The sequence below is a fragment of the Oncorhynchus mykiss genome, chromosome 5 (assembly GCF_013265735.2).
Source record: "Oncorhynchus mykiss isolate Arlee chromosome 5, USDA_OmykA_1.1, whole genome shotgun sequence".
Classification (NCBI taxonomy): Eukaryota; Metazoa; Chordata; class Actinopteri; order Salmoniformes; family Salmonidae; genus Oncorhynchus; species Oncorhynchus mykiss.
Genome location: NC_048569.1, coordinates 25,780,130 through 25,800,577, shown reverse-complemented (window position 1 = coordinate 25,800,577; position 20,448 = coordinate 25,780,130). Strand labels below are relative to the sequence as shown.

The window sequence follows — 20,448 nt, the reverse complement described above, 5'->3', positions numbered from 1 at the left end:
TGGTATTCCAGACACAGTAATGGAGCGAGGGTGCTGGTATTCCAGACACAGTAATGGGGTGAGGGTGCTGGTATTCCAGACACAGTAATGGGGCGAGGGTGCTGGTATTCCAGACAGAGTAATGGGGCGAGGGTGCTGGTATTCCAGACACAGTAATGGGGCGAGGGTGCTGGTATTCCAGACACAGTAATGGGGCGGTGGTGCTGGTATTCCAGACACAGTAATGGGGCGGTGGTGCTGGTATTCCAGACACAGTAATGGGGCGAGGGTGCTGGTATTCCAGACACAGTAATGGGGCGAGGGTGCTGGTATTCCAGACACAGTAATGGGGCGAGGGTGATGGTATTCCAGACACAGTAATGGAGCGAAGGTGTTGGTATTCCAGACACAGTAATGGGGCGAAGGTGTTGGTATTCCAGACACAGTAATGGGGCGAGGGTGATGGTATTCCAGACACAGTAATGGAGCGAAGGTGTTGGTATTCCAGACACAGTAATGGGGCGAAGGTGTTGGTATTCCAGACACAGTAATGGGGCGAAGGTGCTGGTATTCCAGACACAGTAATGGGGCAAGGGTGTTGGTATTCCAGACACAGTAATGGGGCGAGGGTGCTGGTGTTCCAGACACAGTAATGGGGGGAAGGTGTTGGTATTCTAGACACAGTAATGGCGCCATGGGTGTTGGTATTCCAGGCACAGTAATGGGGCGAAGGTGTTGTTATTCTAGACACAGTAATGGAGCGAGGGTGTTGGTATTCCAGACATAGTAATGGGGCGAAGGTGCTGGTATTCTAGACACAGTAATGCGGCGAGGGTGCTGGTATTCCAGACACAGTAATGGGGTGAGGGTGCTGGTATTCCAGACACAGTAATGTAGTGAGGGTGCTGGTATTCCAGACACAGTAATGGGGCGAGGGTGCTGGTATTCCAGACACAGTAATGGGGCGAGGGTGATGGTATTCCAGACACAGTAATGGAGCGAGGGTGTTGGTATTCCAGACACAGTAATGGGGCGGTGGTGCTGGTATTCCAGACACAGTAATGGGGCGAGGGTGCTGGTATTCCAGACACAGTAATGGGGCGCGGGTGCTGGTATTCCAGACACAGTAATGGGGCGAGGGTGCTGGTATTCCAGACACAGTAATGGGGCGCGGGTGCTGGTATTCCAGACACAGTAATGGGGCGAGGGTGATGGTATTCCAGACACAGTAATGGAGCGAGGGTGTTGGTATTCCAGACATAGTAATGGGGCGAAGGTGTTGGTATTCTAGACACAGTAATGGGGCGAGGGTGCTGGTATTCCAGACACAGTAATGGAGCGAGGGTGTTGGTATTCCAGACACAGTAATGGGGCGAAGGTGTTGGTATTCTAGACACGATGAGGAGTCATATATCACAGCTTGAAACTGGCTAGATACAGGCCCCGAGTCGTGTCAGAGATAACAGCCATTTTTATAGTTTGTTCCTCAGATTGAACGACTACACAGTTCCTCTTTGATCTACCCTGTCAAGCCAAACCAGGGCTGGTCACTGTAGGAACTTTGATTTAAAAGCCATCAAATAAATGAAGGCAATTTATCAACCCCGGTCGAACAGACTGCATTCGTGTAATTTATCATAGTTGGAGAGAGTTCAAATATGCTGGGGATGATGTATTGTATCTTCCTGCACGCTATAGCGACGTCTCATTGGTGCTGTCGCCACCAAAGTTCAACACAACCAACGCAATTACAGTGCAGACGGCAATATGACGTCACCGCCACCGCAAGCGCATTGCTGTGGGTTTAGTCACTTTTACAATGTCAAAGGCTATGAAAATAACTCCTCAGCCCCCCCCCCCCCCCCGAGCCTCTTTATTCGTGCGGGATAAACTTACATTAGGTCATTGAGCTCAACTAGTGTTTAGGCTTTCTCTGATACTTTTATTGAGCTGGTCGTCATTCTTAGTATCAACAGAATTAACAAAGCCCCAGGTGAGCAAAGGTATTTTTATTACAGGGTATAATAGTAATAAAATCTAAATAACTGAGTAACCACCTCACAAGGCTCGATTATGCAGCTGCCTAAAGGACTATTATCTTAACATTACATAATCACCAGTCTATTCAATGAAAATCGTCACTGTTTAAAGAAGGCTTTCACGCTCTGCCGTCCGCAACGACTCCAGGGACTCAAAACATACAGTGAAAACATTCAACTCTGAACATGGGGCTGGATTCAATCAACACACCCCAGGATTTGTCTGTCACTATGAAACTCTAATTTGAGGCCTTAGCTTGGTCTCCTTTCTCAGACAACTCTTTTTGGTACCTTATGTGGCTACAGACCTAAACTGAGGAAATATGATAATAGTGCATTTGGAAAACAATCCTATAGAATCCAGACGTGACATGTTTGATCATTTGGCCAATCCCAGAGTACCCCATCTGTTAACTGGACAAAAACAGATTAAACACGGTTAGAATGAAAACCTGTAAAATATCTCAAACTGATTTAAAGGACCACAATGGGAGAAACACCAATGAATCTCCAGTATGAACTATGGGTAGTACTGTCACTGATATTGTAGATTATTTCAACAGATTTCTAGAGCCCCAACGGTCAACGACCTCTGATCCCCAGGGAGTGCTCTAATAATACAGTACTACTCAGATCCTCTGACTCTACAGCACCATTAGTATTATGGTCATTGCTGAGAGAGCAAATAAACAGTTACAGTATCACAAAGCTATGCCAATGTGTATAAGGTCAAGATAGAAAAGTGACACATTCAGCCTGCCCTATGTCACTCACGGTAGGCTGTGGTTTATCAACATTAAGCCTCAGAGTGGATTGCAGGCACATTCCCAAGGGATTTTCCTCATTGCCAGTGAGCAAGTACGATTTGCCCCACCAAACACCTGTGGACGTGTTCTACAGATGTAAGTTCAAACACTAACTGAATAAATGAAAATCCCTTGTTTACTTGAATGCAATCATCATGTGTAAAAGATGTTGAAACAGCATGTACCTCATCATGCACGTGGTGGAAAGCAATTACATCCCTGTGCTTTGTGTTGAGTCTCCATGTGAGGTTGCCAACCACATTCAGTGCTGTGACTGTTGACAAGTGTCTTGATTTCACCCTGTGCCAAGAGCTCTTAAAATGGAGGTTGAAGTTGAGCACAAGCACATGATTCAAGCGAGAGGTTGCACCAAAGACAATAAGAGATAGGGGGTTGTGCACCAGGGGGAGGACCGTTGACAATGGTAAATGAGAGACTGAATTTACTTTCAATCAACCCCATTCTGCATTATTTTTTAGACAGCCTCCTCGCTTACGGTAATAAATAAGATTGATAGTGGAGTTGTGGTGTGCAAGAAGTTCACATTCACAAGATAATCTATTAGGGCCAGGATCTATTAATCTAGCTGGACTGACCAGTTGATGGACAGGCTCAAATTGCATGCTGTCATTGGTATGGGTAGGCTACTTCAGATTCAGAAGGCATCTAATAACATCATTTTGAAAGATAATGCTGTCAACAAAGTATAGTGTAGGGCAGGCCATTAGCTAGAAGTAAGCATATCAGATAAAATGGTGCCAGCCAGGGAATCAGTCCAAGGATGGTTCATTATTGTTGCCAATGAATCTGGCACATTAGCAGTGAGTGTGCTTACATCTGCTCTGGCTCTAAGGCTGCGTTTACCCAGACAGACCCAATTCTGATATTTATTCCACTCATTGGTGTTCTGACCAATCACATGAGATAATTTCACATCAGATCAGCTGATCTGATTGGTCAAAAGACAAATTAGTGAAACAAATATCAGCCTTTGTAAACGCAGCCTAAGAGGCATCTATGCTGAAGGCAGCACATAATAGGTGGAGACCAGTAGCTCTGTTTACTTCAAGACATGCTGGTCAGGGATGTTTCAGAAAATAGTACAGTACATCTGACTCGTGGAATAATTTAGAGTAGAAGATTTACTTTAATACAATTGTTCCGTGAAAGAAAATCACGTAACATAAAGGAAAAGCACCCGCATCAGAAAAGTAATTAAACAACAGCGGCTCCACGAGGCGAATACATTAGATGACAAGCTTGTCGAATTGACTCAACCTATTTCGTTGAATATAATTGCATAATTGTGAAATCAATGTAATGGCATACAGTAGGCTAGGTGATAGACTAAGTTGATTTAGCAGCAGGAGTGCGAATTAAATATCAAAAGCATATAGACATAATGGCTTTATGGCCAGGTTTACACATTATTCCAGCAAGTCACCGGTCGTTCCTTACCTGTTAGCATTCCCGACCCTGACTCGCCCGCAGAGTCTGTCCATTCATCATCAACGGAAGCAGCGCTGATATTGAAGAGCCCCAATAGATAACATGCCCACTTTATTACCCTGGGTAACATTGTCCTTCAATATCAAAAAGTCTTAAAATGTTCAAAACAATTAACGTTGAACAATAATGGTAATGAAATGCGTCCTCAAGTGGATGGGATGCGGAGACAGCAACACCCAAACGCACAATGCATATTTGGTAAAGTCAACTTTTTTCCGCTCACTCAAAACTTCTCACTTATAAATCAGTGAAGATATTATAACTTCAGTTAAGACACAAATATGTATTTTCCATGAATAGAACATTAGCTGACTTGTTTTGAAGATCTCTCTCCATAAGCATCTGTGTGTGGCAATTGCAACCTCTCCACCGTCTCTTTCAGGACCAACTCACCGCAAGTTCTCCACAGCTCCCCGCCCACCCCTGAGATCCAAGCCAATGAAACCCCTCTTTGGTTCACAACTCACAAACTGTCTATAGCTGTGACAACAGACTCACTAGGCTACTGGGAGACAGACAGCTCCTCTGGCTAGTTTGTCAGGCAGAATTCAGATACACTTGGGGCAGGTGGTCAATGGGGGCAGGTGGTTAATGGGGCTCAGCCACTTCTGAGAATGACTGCAAAGGCTTGATGAAAATACAGATGTATTCAAATCTAATTATGAACTAATAAGCAAGCCCCTGCATATGCCACTCTTGCCAATAAAGACATCCCCAACAAAACAGATCACCATCAAGCAGGTGAATATTTCACCAAGAAATATGCCAACTCATTGGCTTCAATCATGTTCATATATCTTTATTCAAGGACTTCTATTCATACAAAATGTAATGGTAGAAATAACTGTAGGATTGACAGTCATAGGCCTATAACATATCAGGCAGCAAAGGACCCAGTTGCTCCAGACCAGAACCTTCAAATATAGTTCAATACTTTCGTTGAAGTGTAATTCAAGCTCTTTGACTTTCCAGAAACGAAGACATATGCATTAAAGATCTTCAGAAAATACAACCAGTGAACAGATTGTTTATCTTCATACACTACAGTCTTTATACAATGTCTTTGTTTTGCACATGCACATACGTTTCATAACATGCAAACATGACATGTCCAGGGAATATAGCCACAGGAAACCCGGATGAGGTATGCCGACACTGGCGACCTATTTACTGGGAGGGTGGGGTGAGTGAGGTTTAAAACATGATGGGTGTGTTCACAGATCTAGGGGTACACACTCATTATATCCCCCACTATGACACCATATTGGCACACAGAGGCCAAAGGAAGATTCCTGCAATCCTACAAATAGGATTAAATAAATAATTTAATAACTTCAATTCAAAGTCTAATATTTCACCTTTGACGATCTATCAAATAGATTGCACGATATATCTGACTCTAGAAAACAAAATAAATGCTATTTCTGGTTTAGTACAATAAAAACAAACATTTGTCCGTCTGGGTGGTTCTATCAGAGTACATGCAAATCGACTTGCTTGAACTCAAAATGCCCTGTTTGACATAATTCCATTTATAACCATTGTGCCTTCATTAATGCATTTTCAATGTACATTATATACTACATTTACATTTTACAAATCTTTGCTAATAAATCCTATGTAAAATTTGGTAAAGCCTGAACCTGGAGACCCCAGAGGGTAAAGCTACAGCGCAGATGATAATCCGTCCCAAAGTGTCATCTTGTTGCATAGCCCTACTTTAAAGAGTCAACACTCAACACAACCCTTCAATACCTGTGAACACACAAGGTTGTAGGCTATATATCAGTTAGTGAAACCCTTCACACGACCCTGCTTTCAGGAGAAATATATTTGGAAGAAAACAAACCCTTGAGATATTGGCAAAAGTGGCAGAATTCATTAGCGTACTGTACATTTACTCTACTTTATCTGAAAGATATGGAGGCATACATTTGAATATATTGTTGATATCGATAAGAACATGTAAAGTGAAACTTTCCTTGTTGGAAGGAATCACAAAGGGCACTTTTTCCCCAGGAACCACCTTTCCCTACAACTCACTCTGGCAGTGCTGTCTATTTTTGGAAGAGAAAGGCAAACACTCTGTATACACCCTTAAGCAAAAGTACAGACAACTTTGACAAGTTCAAGACCCTGGCATGCATTACATTGCATTACATTTCTTTGGATCTGTAGTTCTGACCTACTTATAACTTCTATATTGTACATAATCATATTGTACATAATTACCAAAAACCTTTCCCTCCTTGGAGAATCAAAGAAAGGGCTTTGTTCATTCCAAACCAGCAATTCATACTGTAGTCCTTAAATTACGTAAACCTCTCTTTGCTTTTCAACTATATACATTTCTACTCATATGCATAACCAGTTATTATATACATCATATACTGTATACCTCATATCATACGTTCCACCCTCTCCTCTCCAGTGTTGATACATCAAAAGTCAGGCTGCATTATAGCTTTACAATAACACATCTTTAATGATAGGCACTTGGTATTCAGCCACTAGAGCAATACGTTAGAAACAGCTGATTAGAAACACTACACTCATCACTTACACTAGGTACAACTCACAAAATAATGAACATCCTGAAAATATATTCCATCTATTGTTATAGTTCCATAGAAAATATATTAGAATCTTCAGTCCTGTGTTTTTGTTGTTGTTGAGAAATGGCTCAACATGTCATGGGTTACATGGAAAAACAGCAGCAATACTAGACCTACTTATACTATCCTATACTATCCTTATGTATGTTTATGTAATACCGAAAGCTTGTGTAAAAAGAGTAAAAGAGATACTAGATTTTTTGCAGAGAGGGAGGGGATTTGAGTGGTAATGCATTTTTATCACCACTTGTGCCTCCTGGTTCCTCTCATTTTACTTCCAGACCCAGCAGACACATGAAAGGAAAACACACACCATACGCAGTAGATCACCTTCTGGGTGTCAAAGAACATTGGCTATTCATTGTGTAGAAAATGGTGGCCGATGGTCTGTGGTCAGAGGCGATAGGCCACCAGCTGCTTTTAGCCGTATGACAGCACAGTGTGTTTTGTCCTTTAGACAGCAATAGTATGTAGCCCCATTTTAAAATTGGAATATAGGGTGAAATAAAGATGTTTCTGCTCAATCCTGCAGAGAAACACTGTTTAAAGTCTTAGTTGTTTTCCCCCACAGACAGTAGGAAGACATTTTGGCTTTTTTTTCATCTAATAAAAAAAAACAAGGTCAAATACTCAAGAGGGACTTCACATGTCCTCTGGACTATGCACACTATCGAAATAAGCTTTAATTTCAGTGCAAGAAAGGAATTGAGAAAATGTCATAGCAGGTGTCCTTTGTCCTTTAGTGTCCTTTGCGTAGAAAAGAGAAAACATCACAAAAACGGGAATGATTTTCCTTTTCAGAGTAATTTTTCAATGTCTTACACATCTTTGAGCATACCCTTGGCCACCTAAGAGCACACAGGAAACAACAAAACTGTACTATCATCTGTTTAAAAGATGAGCGAGTTCATCAACGTTCAAGCTAAAACGCTTCCAGATATGTGGTGGGGGATGTTAGCTAAACCACGCTATGCTACACTAGCACCAGTCATCCTCTTCCTTCTCACGAAAACTCCCAGTCCCTCTGGGGCTGGAGCTTGAAACGGCATTGACCCCAAGAGTGAAGTGGTACCCGTTTGGGATCCCAACCCGGCCCTGTGGGGCAGGTGCAGAAGAGGGCCCGGCAGCCCCATGGGAGGCTGAGGCAATGATCCTAGGGGAGTGGCTCCCTCCATGGTTGCTCACAGCATCCTGGAAGTCGTCAGGCTCCTCAGGGAGTCTGCATGGTGGGGCGTTCCGCGGACAGGGGCTCAGGTTTGGGTCTAAGCCAATGAGGGTGACGGGTATGGGGGGTGACTCCAGCAGGGCGTTACGCTCCGAGAGTCCACGACTGAGAAAGGACTGGTGCCCTGTGGAACCAAACTGCATGGGCAAGGAGTTTCCAGTCTTGTAGGCCACGGCGGGGCGGGGGGTCAGGGGGGTCTGGGGGAGCTGTCTGCGCCCACGGCAGGATGGGCTAGATCCAAAGGTTAGGACCACTTGGCTGCCTTTACTCATCCTGATACTCTACAGGAGACGGAAAACAAAGCAGAGAGTCGTAGAGATGAAGCGATAGACAGGATATCGCCCCCCCCCCTAACCTAAATCATCTCACCCTAAAGCAGCACTAACATCTCTCCCTCAACCCCCAAGCTCCAGGGCCACTCACCTGCTTCAAGAGGCCTAGGTCGTGGGTCTCTCCAGGGGAGGTGGAGCGGCTGGGGCCAGCTGACTTGGTGTGGCAGTGCTCCCTGCCTACGTAGCGCTCACAGGAGTAGTAACGCTTCGTCTCCCCGGCTGCAGAGTGGTGCCTCTTCTCATGAGGCCGGCCGCGGTCACACTCCCTCGCCCGCTCTCTGGTCAAGCCCTCCACAGGGGGGTCAACAGACGAACCTGTGGCACACACACACAGTATTAGGGACTTATGTAACATACAGGCATGTGAGGTATGTGCATGTGCATCCCTCAGACCAAATTAAAAGGTAGAAAGACAAAACATCAGAAAATATTTCATGCGGACCTTTCAATTTTCTTCCAAAATCCAATGTCTGATGAAAACCACAACGACAGAACAGAACGGCTTCAAGTGGCTGTTTTTCACTCTTCATGTGTCAGAGCCCTGTCTTGGTGTTTCTGTCCCAGAGGAATGTATCGCTTTCTCTGCATCTCCCTCCCTCTCGCTCTACCTCTCTGTCTTCATCTCAACCTCCCTCCTTCCCTGTCCTCTCTCCCTCCACTCTCTGCCCTGCCAAAAGGTGTCCATAAATCCCCCTGACTGGGCCTGCCCAATAAAGCCCAGCTGCTGCTGGCCTCTAACGCTAACACAAAACCACCCTGCGCCCCTGGCACTACCCTCCACCTACACTACACCATGACCACAGACTGATCTCTATTGCAGATCATCTCCGTGTCATTATCAGTGGACGGCTGACCAGCCAGCCCACCAGTTCCATGGATCATGTTTCTGCTTCTTGGAGGTCATGGCTAGGTTCCAATTAGCACCCCATTCTCTGTGTATTGCACTACTGTTAACCATAGGTCCCTATGGGACCTGGTCAAAAGTAGTGCACTATATGGTGATTAGGATGCAATTTCAGACATGATGTCATACAGCGCAAACAGGGACTTAGGGGTGCCATCTTAGTCTCTGAGCCATGTGAAATGGTACGGTATATGTGTGGTTGTCTATCAATTAGGTCTGTATGGGTTTGAGTGTGTATTGATGACCTTTGACCTATGTGAGAAAACATGGACTATACTGTCATACTATCCAGGTCTGTGCCCAAACTATTTGAGCTTTTACTTTTAAAAATCCACCTTTCCAGAAACAAGTCTTTCACTGTTGCCACTTGCTATAGACCACCTTCTGCCCTCAGCTGTGCCCTGGACACCATATGTGAATTGATTGCCCCCCATCTATCTTCAGAGCTCGTGCTGTTAGGAGACCTAAACTAGAACATGCTTATCACGCCGGCCATCCTACAATCTTAGCTTGATGCCCTCAATCTCACACAAATTATCAATGAACCTACGAGGTACAATCCCAAATCCGTAAAAACAGGCACATATCATCCTAACCAACCTGCCCTCCAAATACACCTCTGCTGTCTTCAACCAGGATCTCAGCGATCACTGCCTCATTGCTTGCGTCCGTAATGGGTCTGCGGTCAAACAACTACCCCTCATCACTGTCAAACGCTCCTTAAAACACTTCAGCGAGCAGGCCTTTCTAATCGACCTGGCCCGTCGACCTGGCCCGGGTATCCTGGAAGGATATTGACCTCATTCCGTCAGTAGAAGATGCCTGGTTGCTATTTAAAAGTGCATTCCTCACAGTCATAAATAAGCATGCCCCATTCAAAAAATGTAGAACCCGGAACAGATATAGCCCGTGGTTCACTCCAGAGCTGACTGCCCTTGACCAGCACAAAAACATCCTGTGGTGTACTGCATTAGCATCGAATAGTACCGCAATATGCAACTTTTCAGGGAAGTCAGGAACCAATATACACAGGCAGTTAGGAAAGCAAAGTCTAGCTTTTTCAAACAGAAATTTGCATCCTGCAGCACAAACTCCAAAAGGTTATGGGGCACTGTAAAGTCCATGGAGAATAAGAGCACCTCCTCCCAGCTGCCCACTGCACTGAGGCTAGGAAACACTGTCACCACCAATATATTCACGAATTGAGAATTTCCATAAGCATTTTTCTACGGCTGGCCATGTTTTCCACCTGGCCACCCCTACCCTGGTCAACAGCCCTACACCCCCCCATAGCAACTTGCCCAAGCCCCCCATTTCTCCTTCACCCAAATCCACATAGCTGATGTTCTGAAAGAGTTGCAAAATCTGGACCCCTCTAAATCAACTGGGCTATACAATCTGGACCGTCTCTTCCTAAAATGATCAGCCGAAATTGATGCAACCCATTATTACTAGCCTGTTCTATCTGGATTTCGTATCGTCTGAGATCCCCAAAGATCGGAAATCGGTTGCGGTCATCCACCTCTTCAAAGGGGGAGACAATCTAGAGCCAAACTGCTACAGACCTATATCTATCCTACCCTGCCCTTCTAAGGTCTTCAAAAGCCAAGTTAACGAACAGATCACCGACCATTTTGAATCCCACCGTACCTTCTCCGCTATGTAATCTGGTTTGTCAGCTGGTCACGGGTGCACCTCAGCCACGCTCAAGGTCCTAAATAATATCATAACCTCCATCGATAAGAGACAATACTGTGAAGGTGTATTCATCGACCTGGCCAAGGCTTTTGACTCTTGTCAATCACCACATTCTTATTGGCAGACTCAACAGCCTCGGTTTCTGAAATGACTGCCTCGCCTGGTTCACCAACTACCTCTCAGACAGGGTTCAGTGTGTCTTTGCACTTTGAGATATCAGCTGATGTAAGAAGGGCTTTATAAATACATTTGATTTGAAACTATCCTTCTGTGGCCTCCAACTGCTCTTAAATGCAAGTAAAACTAAATGCATGCTCTTCAACCGATCGCTACCAGCACCTGCCCACCCGTCAAGCATCACTACTCTGGACGGTTCTGACTTAGAATATGTGGACATTTACAAATACCTAGGTGTCTGGTTAGACAGTAAACTCTCCTTCCAGACTCACATTAATAATCTCCAATCCAAAATTAAATCTAGAATCGGCTTCCTACTTCGGCGATGTCATTTACAAAATAGCCTCCAACACTCTACTCAGCAAATTGGATGCAGTCTATCACAGTGCCATCCGTTTTGTCACCAAAGCTCCAGTTACTACTCACCACTGCGACCTGTATGCTCTCATTGGCTGGCCCTCGCTTCATATTCATCGCCAAACCCACTGGCTCCAGGTCATCTATAAGTCTTTGCTAGAAAAAGCCCCACCTTATCTCAGCTCACTGGTCACCATAGCAGCACCCACCTGTAGCACGTGCTCCAGCAGGTATATTTCACTGGTCACCCTCAAAGCCAATTTCTCATCTGTTCGCCTTTCCTTTCAGTTCTCTGCTGCCAATGACTGGAATGATTTGCAAAAATCACTGAAGCTGGAGACTCATATCTCCCTCACTAGCTTTAAGCACCAGCTGTCAGAGCAGATCACAGATCACTGCACCTGTACATAGCTCATCTGTAAATAGCCCATCCAACTACCTCATCCCCATACTGTTTTTTTTTTTTTTGGGGGGGGGGGGGGGGGGGGGGGGGGGGTTTGCTCCTTTGCAGCCCAGTATCTCTACTTGCACATTTATCTTCTGCACATCTATCACTCCAGTGTTTCATTGCTAAATTGTAATTATTTCACCACTATGGCCTATTTATTGCCTTACCTCCCTTATCTACCCACATTTGCACACACTGTAGATATACTTATCTCTTGTGTTATTGACTGTATGTTTGTTTATTCCATGTGTAACTCTGTGTTGTTGTTCGTGTTGCACTGCTTTACTTTATCTTGGCCAGGTGGCAGTTGTAAATGAGAACTTGTTCTCAACTAGACTACCTGGTTACATAAAGAAATACAAAAAAAAACTCTTGGCTTCTGAGGCCCATGTTCTGTGGGGCCCAGGCTGTCAGAGACATTCTCCACTAGAAAGTTTATTTTAGCCTCACTCAGTCACAGCCTGTACATGAGACGTGCTAATTTCACATCGTACACAGTTTGTAGAGCGGCCGCCCCGTCGCCCCTAAGGGGAGCTACTACTGGAGCAGCTTAGCCAACATTTTATAACTACCGTTTTTGAGGCCATAGAACAAAGAAGAACGGCAAATACAAATCAAAAATCTAATCCACACAAAGCAGATTTTCCTCGGGGAGCTCATAAGTCTTTTTGCTAGTCAGATGGAAAACTTGACACACAAAATCCCTGGCTCAAGTCCTTTGGGAAGCGCAACAGAGAAAACCCTTTCCTTCATAACCCGATCAGGCCCATAATCCGATAAGGAATTTATGCCACTATGCAAAGGCGTCCAAGCGATTTGGAACAAGAGCAAGGGCTCTTTCACTGCTTCTGAGAATGAATGGTTTCCTTACTCTATTTCTGTATGAATTCATAGTTCAACAACTTGGACTGCATGGGTTCCACAGTGAGTGAGATATCTTTGCGAGTGTGTATGTTGCTGCATGACCATGTGAAACAAGTCTGTGTGTGTATGTGTGCACATGCATGCATCATGTGGGTACCCCTCTCACATGCTGTACTAGAAGGCTGAACGCTGGTTGCCCTGTCAAGTGACTTCTGCTTCTTGTCCCTGTCCTTGTCCCTGCGTCTGTGACAGCGATGGTGGTGATGGTGGTGGGGCCTGTCCTGGGCTTGACCTGGGGCTGAGGAGGCCTGGGCTTGGCTGGGCCGCTCCAGGGTGTAGTCTCTCAGACTCATCTCCCGGTGGCACTGGGAAGCCAACGTGGAAGCCGACCGCCTAATAGGACTGATGTCAGCAATAGGCTGAGAGGAGCGAGCAAAGAGGAAGAACAGTGAGAGGAGGAATACAAGATGGAGGGCTAGCTACCATAGTAGTGTAGCGTTAGAGTGTTATTTTATACAGCACAACCAAAGCACTACTGCACAGGAGAACCAAGCACCAAACTGTTCACTAGACACAGTACAGACAAGAAAGTATGATCGACCGGTGGACACCACTCTCTGGGCTTGAGACCGACGTTCAACCTCTTCAGAAACAGATGTTGAGGAGACATTTCTGACTGAAACACTCCGCGATTTCCACTCACTACATTTCATCTTGAACACATCACTAATGATTGGTGTAGCACCCTTCAAATCCCAAATCAACCCCTTTGCCCCTATCCCTAGAGCCTAGGCACATGATATACAGTGCCTTGCGAAAGTATTCGGCCCCTTTGAACTTTGCGACCTTTTGCCACATTTCAGGCTTCAAACATAAAGATATAAAACTGTATTTTTTTGTGAAGAATCAACAACAAGTGGGACACAATCATGAAGTGGAACGACATTTATTGGATATTTCAAACTTTTTTAACAAATCAAAAACTGAAAAATTGGGCGTGCAAAATTATTCAGCCCCTTTACTTTCAGTGCAGCAAACTCTCTCCAGAAGTTCAGTGAGGATCTCTGAATGATCCAATGTTGACCAAAATGACTAATGATGATAAATACAATCCACCTGTGTGTAATCAAGTCTCCGTATAAATGCACCTGCACTGTGATAGTCTCAGAGGTCCGTTAAAAGCGCAGAGAGCATCATGAAGAACAAGGAACACACCAGGCAGGTCCGAGATACTGTTGTGAAGAAGTTTAAAGCCGAATTTGGATACAAAAAGATTTCCCAAGCTTTAAACATCCCAAGGAGCACTGTGCAAGCGATAATATTGAAATGGAAGGAGTATCAGACCACTGCAAATCTACCAAGACCTGGCCGTCCCTCTAAACTTTCAGCTCATACAAGGAGAAGACTGATTAGAGATGCAGCCAAGAGGCCCATGATCACTCTGGATGAACTGCAGAGATCTACAGCTGAGGTGGGAGACTCTGTCCATAGGACAACAATCAGTCATATATTTCACAAATCTGGCCTTTATGGAAGAGTGGCAAGAAGAAAGCCATTTCTTAAAGATATCCATAAAAAGTGTCGTTTAAAGTTTGCCACAAGCCACCTGGGAGACACACCAAACATGTGGAAGAAGGTGCTCTGGTCAGATGAAACCAAAATGTAACTTTTTGCAACAATGCAAAACGTTATGTTTGGCGTAAAAGCAACACAGCTGAACACACCATCCCCACTGTCAAACATGGTGGTGGCAGCATCATGGTTTGGGCCTGCTTTTCTTCAGCAGGGACAGGGAAGATGGTTAAAATAGATGGGAAGATGGATGGAGTCAAATACAGGACCATTCTGGAAGAAAACCTGATGGAGTCTGCAAAAGACCTGAGACTGGGACGGAGATTTGTCTTCCAACAAGATGATCCAATGATCCAAAACATAAAGCAAAATCTACAATGAAATGGTTCAAAAATAAACATATCCAGGTGTTAGAATGGCCAAGTCAAAGTCCAGACCTGAATCCAATCGAGAATCTGTGGAAAGAACTGAAAACTGCTGTTCACAAATGCTCTCCATCCAACCTCCCTGAGCTCGAGCTGTTTTGCAAGGAGGAATGGGAAAAAATGTCAGTCTCTCGATGTGCAAAACTGATAAAGACATACCCCAAGCGACTTACAGCTGTAATCGCAGCAAAAGGTGGCGCTACAAAGTATTAACTTAAGGGGGCTGAATAATTTTGCACGCCCAATTTTTCAGTTTTTGATTTGTTAAAAAAGTTTGAAATATCCAATAAATGTCGTTCCACTTCATGATTGTGTCCCGCTTGTTGTTGATTCTTCACAAAAAAAATACAGTTTTATATCTTTATGTTTGAAGCCTGAAATGTGGCAAAAGGTCGCAAAGTTCAAAGGGGCCGAATACTTTCGCAAGGCACTGTAGATCCGAAAGGATACGGTAGGTATAATCAAAATGATAATGGTATGGTAATGACTCTACCTTGCCTCTGGCCCCTGGCTAGCTCAGGTCCAGGGCATTATGTGAGGCTTGCTGACATTGTAGGAAGGCTCAGCATCAGCAACCCGCATGTAATGCCCTGGACCAGAGCTATAGGTCTTTGGCACGCTAAGTGGCAACATACTGGCACCATACCATATTCACCATGCTACCTAAATCTATCACATTTTTGGGATACACACAGGTGCATAGGGGGTAAGCAGTAGGGTCTGATTTGGGGTTGGGCGTACATAATGTTTGGCCCATGTTGTTAAAACTTGTCATATGCTAGCAGGTGACACTGCTAGTGACGAATAGGTAGGGTGTTGACATTTCCCATGACATATTTCACACCTTGACAAGCTCTGATTTTTCTGTGTTTGAAAGAAACTTGATTAACATGGCAAAAGACAACATGATGACTGCTGGAAAATAATGAACAGCTTCTATCAATGTGGTCCATTAGTAGTAAGTACATGACTACAGTTATTTCTAAAACACTTCAATACTGAACATCAGGGTGATACTGTAGTTGCTTAATAGGAAATGTCGCCACCCTGCCAGATTCTTATCTGACCGAATAGCTCTGCCTGGACTGGAGATACAGTAACTGAGCTGATAGGCTGGAACACTAACTACGTTATCACCCCCTCTGTTGGTCACAGCCTGGGTGACACCCTGCCATAGTTGACCCATAACACTGAGTAGTCTCCTAGAAAAAGCATGGGAGTATTCCCAATATAAAGGTCCTATTCAAATTCCAGTTCTAAGTTGAGTTCTTACTTCATTGTTGAATCGGTATCGCCACAAGTCAACTGACAGATATTATAGATCATAACCAAATTGATTATTGAGGTATACACTCTGTTGTGCTTGTTCCAATAGTTCCTATCACACAGTCCTGGCCAGTAGCTTCAGTCAGTGGATTGTACAACAACAACAACATATGGAAATAAAGAGAGAACAGTACAGTTATGTCAGTAGGAAAGTAGGAAAATAGCAGTCGCCTGCTTACATTAAAACATTAACACACCACCCACTGAAACAACACAAACACTAATTCTCAAAAATATCATATGTCACTTAATGGCAAGGAAGCAGAAAATGGCATACCATGTATGTATGTGGGGAACTTTCAAAGTACTAAAACACTGAACAATAGTTCTACTGTGGGTGACGTGGCTCTCTAATACTCACACCAATATGGACTTTAACTAATGTCTAAAGAGTGTCAGACAGATAGTGATCAATGTTCCCTCTAATTTTTTTCGGCACTGTGCAAATTTCAGGACCTGCTGAGCGCAAACTTTGTGAAAACATTGTGAAATTGTGAAAATTCCATTGCAACTTCCTGGCGTGTGTTTACTGTGAACACTGAGGTTGTACCCGCTTTAAGTTACTGTTTCAACAGTGGCCAAGTAGGCTACTGTGGCTATTTGATCATAATGTCGGCCTACCAGAGTGGCCTACCATCAAAATCATTGGAGATAATGCATCCCATAACATTTTAACATGGAAATAAATAGCTGTTATATTATTCAGCCTACAGTAGCAGCCAAGGTGTGGTGTTCAATGTGGTAGTTTTGATAAAATGCATTATTATTCCCATACCATGAAATTAGGCTCCCCTCTCTGCCTATTGGCTACTTCAAGCATGTCTCAAAATACAACACTTTAAGACAAAAAAATCTCTTTACCTGACTCACTTTTCAAAGATGTCTAGAAATGTATACGTTTAGGAAGCAATCACTCCTCTATTACTGACTACAAATGATCTATAACTGGGTTAATAACTCACAAACTACCAAAGGATATGAACAAATGTGCACACGTGGCTACACGCAGCTCTCGCTTTTATCCCCCAAAAAATATGCATCTACTCACTGTAAACACAGTCCAGTTCAATGTAAATGGCACAGATCCATATATGGCAATGGTATATTTGCATATAGACCTGCTGCAGCTCTGATTGGTTTTGTCACACTGGTCTGTGTAGAGTATGGGCTGAGTCGTGCATGTCAATGCAATAGAATCTTACTCCGATGCGTTCTGCCTACAACAAAAGCTCTTGAATAGTTTGTTTTGTTTCGATATGTTGCATTAAAAGTGGCTAATATTGCGTTGTTTCGATCACAATTGCCACAGTAAAGAGAAATGTTGATAGTGTTAGCTGTGAAAACTCTAGAACAGTGGTCACCAACCTTTTCTGAGTCAAGATCACTTTCTGTGTCAAGATGCAAGCTGAGATCTACCACTCAGATGTGTTTTACATGAATTGCCCTGCCAGTGCATTGTTGTTCGGGACATTTAAAAAAATTATATTTCAACATTTGAGGTAGGCTATATGATCCCACCGGTAATAGATCCGTTGTTGTATTACTTGTGAGGAGTGAGCATACATTTAAATAATTAGCTTTTTATTTTACTGGGCTGATGGTGCCTGCATCTGATGGTCAGTCTCAGAAGAAGGAGAGAGCAGAAGACTGAGGGTCCGCCTCTCAACATCCCTCATCTCTCCCTTTCCTCCACTGACACTGACCAAAAAGGGAACCAACCGTTCCAGCTGATGGCGAATCTCAAGTCGCACCACATTCATGTTGTTACTCCTATGAACAGAGAAAGTAAAATATTCCTCGACATTAAAAAAGACCCAAGCGGCTAATTATAACAACAACGCCTATAGATACACTTTCCTCCTCATTCATTACTGCTGCAGCGCTTGTTGCAGCTCTGAGTGTAAATAGGAAGAACATGCATTTTATGGGTTATAACAGTGTTGAAGACAAAGTGTTGACAGCTCTGAGTGTAAATAGGAAGAACATGCATTTTATGGGTTATAACAGTGTTGAAGACAAAGTGTTGACAGTGCTGAGTAAGAAGTTAAACATGAAGTCAGTCATACAAACAGCAGCTCTTTGCTGTAGTCGTTGACAGTCTCTATCTAGTTATGGTTGTAAACGTTTTCAGACACGGTAAACTGAGCCATTCGATTGGCCAGCGGTTAGCCTATAGGGCACTTGATTTGATTTCCGGGCCTGCCGGAAAGGCAGAGTTTGCACCTTCAATCACATGAAATAGTTCAAAATGGCAACAGTTCGCCTACCCGGAGGGCAGGGCAGCTGAATCGGGTGCACCTAACGCCAACAGCCCAGACGAATGGAAAAAAAATAGGAACACAAGGCTTTATCATTTTTTTTTACAGAAATGTTTGGAGATCGACTAGGAATGCCTTAGAGTCGATGGTGATCGACTGGTTGGTGACCACTGCTCTAAAAAGTTGAGTGAAGTTCAAACTCCTGCTTCTCTCAGTGGGCTGATATTTTCTTCTGCACGGCAGACCTGGGGGAGCTCTGAGTATGCAGTTAAGAGGGAACATTGATGCTGAGAGTGTGTGAACTCTGGAATGGAGGGACCACAGAGGCAAACAGAGTTGGAAAAAGAGGAATGGGAGAGAGAAAGGGAAAGAGAGAGATATATAGAAAGCGATATATACAAAAAGAGAGAGAGAAAGAGAGGCGGAACAGGTGTACATACTGCCAGGTAGGTCCCAGGTAGGTGACGAGGGTGGTTCCGCTATCAGACACAGGAGGGAGGTGGGCACAACATTAGCCATGGGAGTCAAGAGGAGAAGAGGATGGGAGGAATGGGACTGGATGGAGAGACAGGAAGACAGACTGACAGCAAAGCGAGACAGACAGGATTAATTTGGTTAGACGTGTGAACCAATCACACAGCTGGAAAGAAGGGTCCGGAAAAAGTATTCAAGAGGGAAGAAACCAAGACTCCATTTACCACAGGAGCTGGGAGAAAAAGATGAAAATAAAAAGACAGAAAATGAATGTCAGTAAAAACAAATTTGGGACATTAACTATATCCATAATGGATATAATAACATTTGTGTGAAAAACTAAATTAGGCAAATGGGTCCAAAAAATTAGTGGAAATGGATGTCAACATTTATAAACAGCAAGGTGATGATGGGGCATAGTTGAAATAAGGGTTTATGCAATTCCCTACAGACTTTTCCACCTGAACTTTTCGGGGAGAGAGATATTTGCATATTACATTATTGAGTAAATTATATTACACAATGTGGCCATCAAATTATCATCACTTGTTTAAAACATGAATATTTTATATTGTGTAGAATGCCAAATACTTGTTCACTGTGTTGCTGGGGACATGGCTCTACATTCAGATTTGTTGAGGAAATATTATAGTGAGATATCACATGAGGTCTACATAACAAATGGCACCCTATTCTCTATATAGTGCACTAGTTTTGACCAGAGTCATATGGGCCCTGGTCAAAAGTGGTCTAATGTATAGGGAATAGGGTGCCATTTGGGATTCACACAAGGTCAGCAGGATGACTTGATGGGCACTGACAGACAGCGTCTCTGCTTTAGGTAGCCTGTGGCTGCTTTCACTAATTCATTTCTACCTACCTTTATCTTGTTTCCTTTTTCTACTCTCTTTCTCTATCCTACTGTATGTTCCCTTTCACTTCTACTACTTCCCTGACTCCCTTCCTCTCTGACTATGTATCATTGTAATATCATCATCAAGTCCTACTGACTGTATGACGAAGAATTGTTTCATACCGTCAACTGAGTATTAACTGTGTTGTACGAACCCTAACCTGTATAATGTGTACTACTGTACAACTAGAATTGCCCTAATGTTGACATTGTCCTATTTGTAGAATTAATGCCCTTTGATTTGTGCAGGCACCATGTTGGCAGCCCTAGCGGGTCTTGGCGGGGTCCTATGTGAGAGAGTATAGGGGTAAGGCAGTGAGTGATGAAGGACTTACATTGTACTGGGAGTCCAGTCTTGGCATGGAGGCTGCTCTGCCATGGCCATCCAGACCAAAGTAGCCCCCTATATCAGCACCGTTCTCCACCTGCCTCATCTCCACTGATTCCTGAAACAACACACAGTAGGCAATTTAGGAAAAGTTTGCAACCACTAGTTGTGTGTACCAGAGGTTAAAGAGTGAATGGTT

At 43.8% G+C, this 20,448-nt stretch overlaps 1 protein-coding gene across 1 annotated transcript in view; it reads right to left on the bottom strand.

Annotated features, from left to right (window-relative positions):
• Window positions 1–7,578: 7,578 nt before the first annotated feature.
• cacna1b (neuronal-type voltage-gated calcium channel subunit Cav2.2) overlaps window positions 7,579–20,448 on the bottom strand; it is a gene marked incomplete at both ends in the record, with an annotated part of 120,100 nt that continues 107,230 nt past the window's right edge. Inside the window, 5 exon segments of the mRNA NM_001124629.1 lie at window positions 7,579–8,454; window positions 8,597–8,820; window positions 13,120–13,372; window positions 18,975–19,013; window positions 20,257–20,367. Coding sequence (NP_001118101.1) covers window positions 7,927–8,454; window positions 8,597–8,820; window positions 13,120–13,372; window positions 18,975–19,013; window positions 20,257–20,367 — 1,155 coding nt within the window.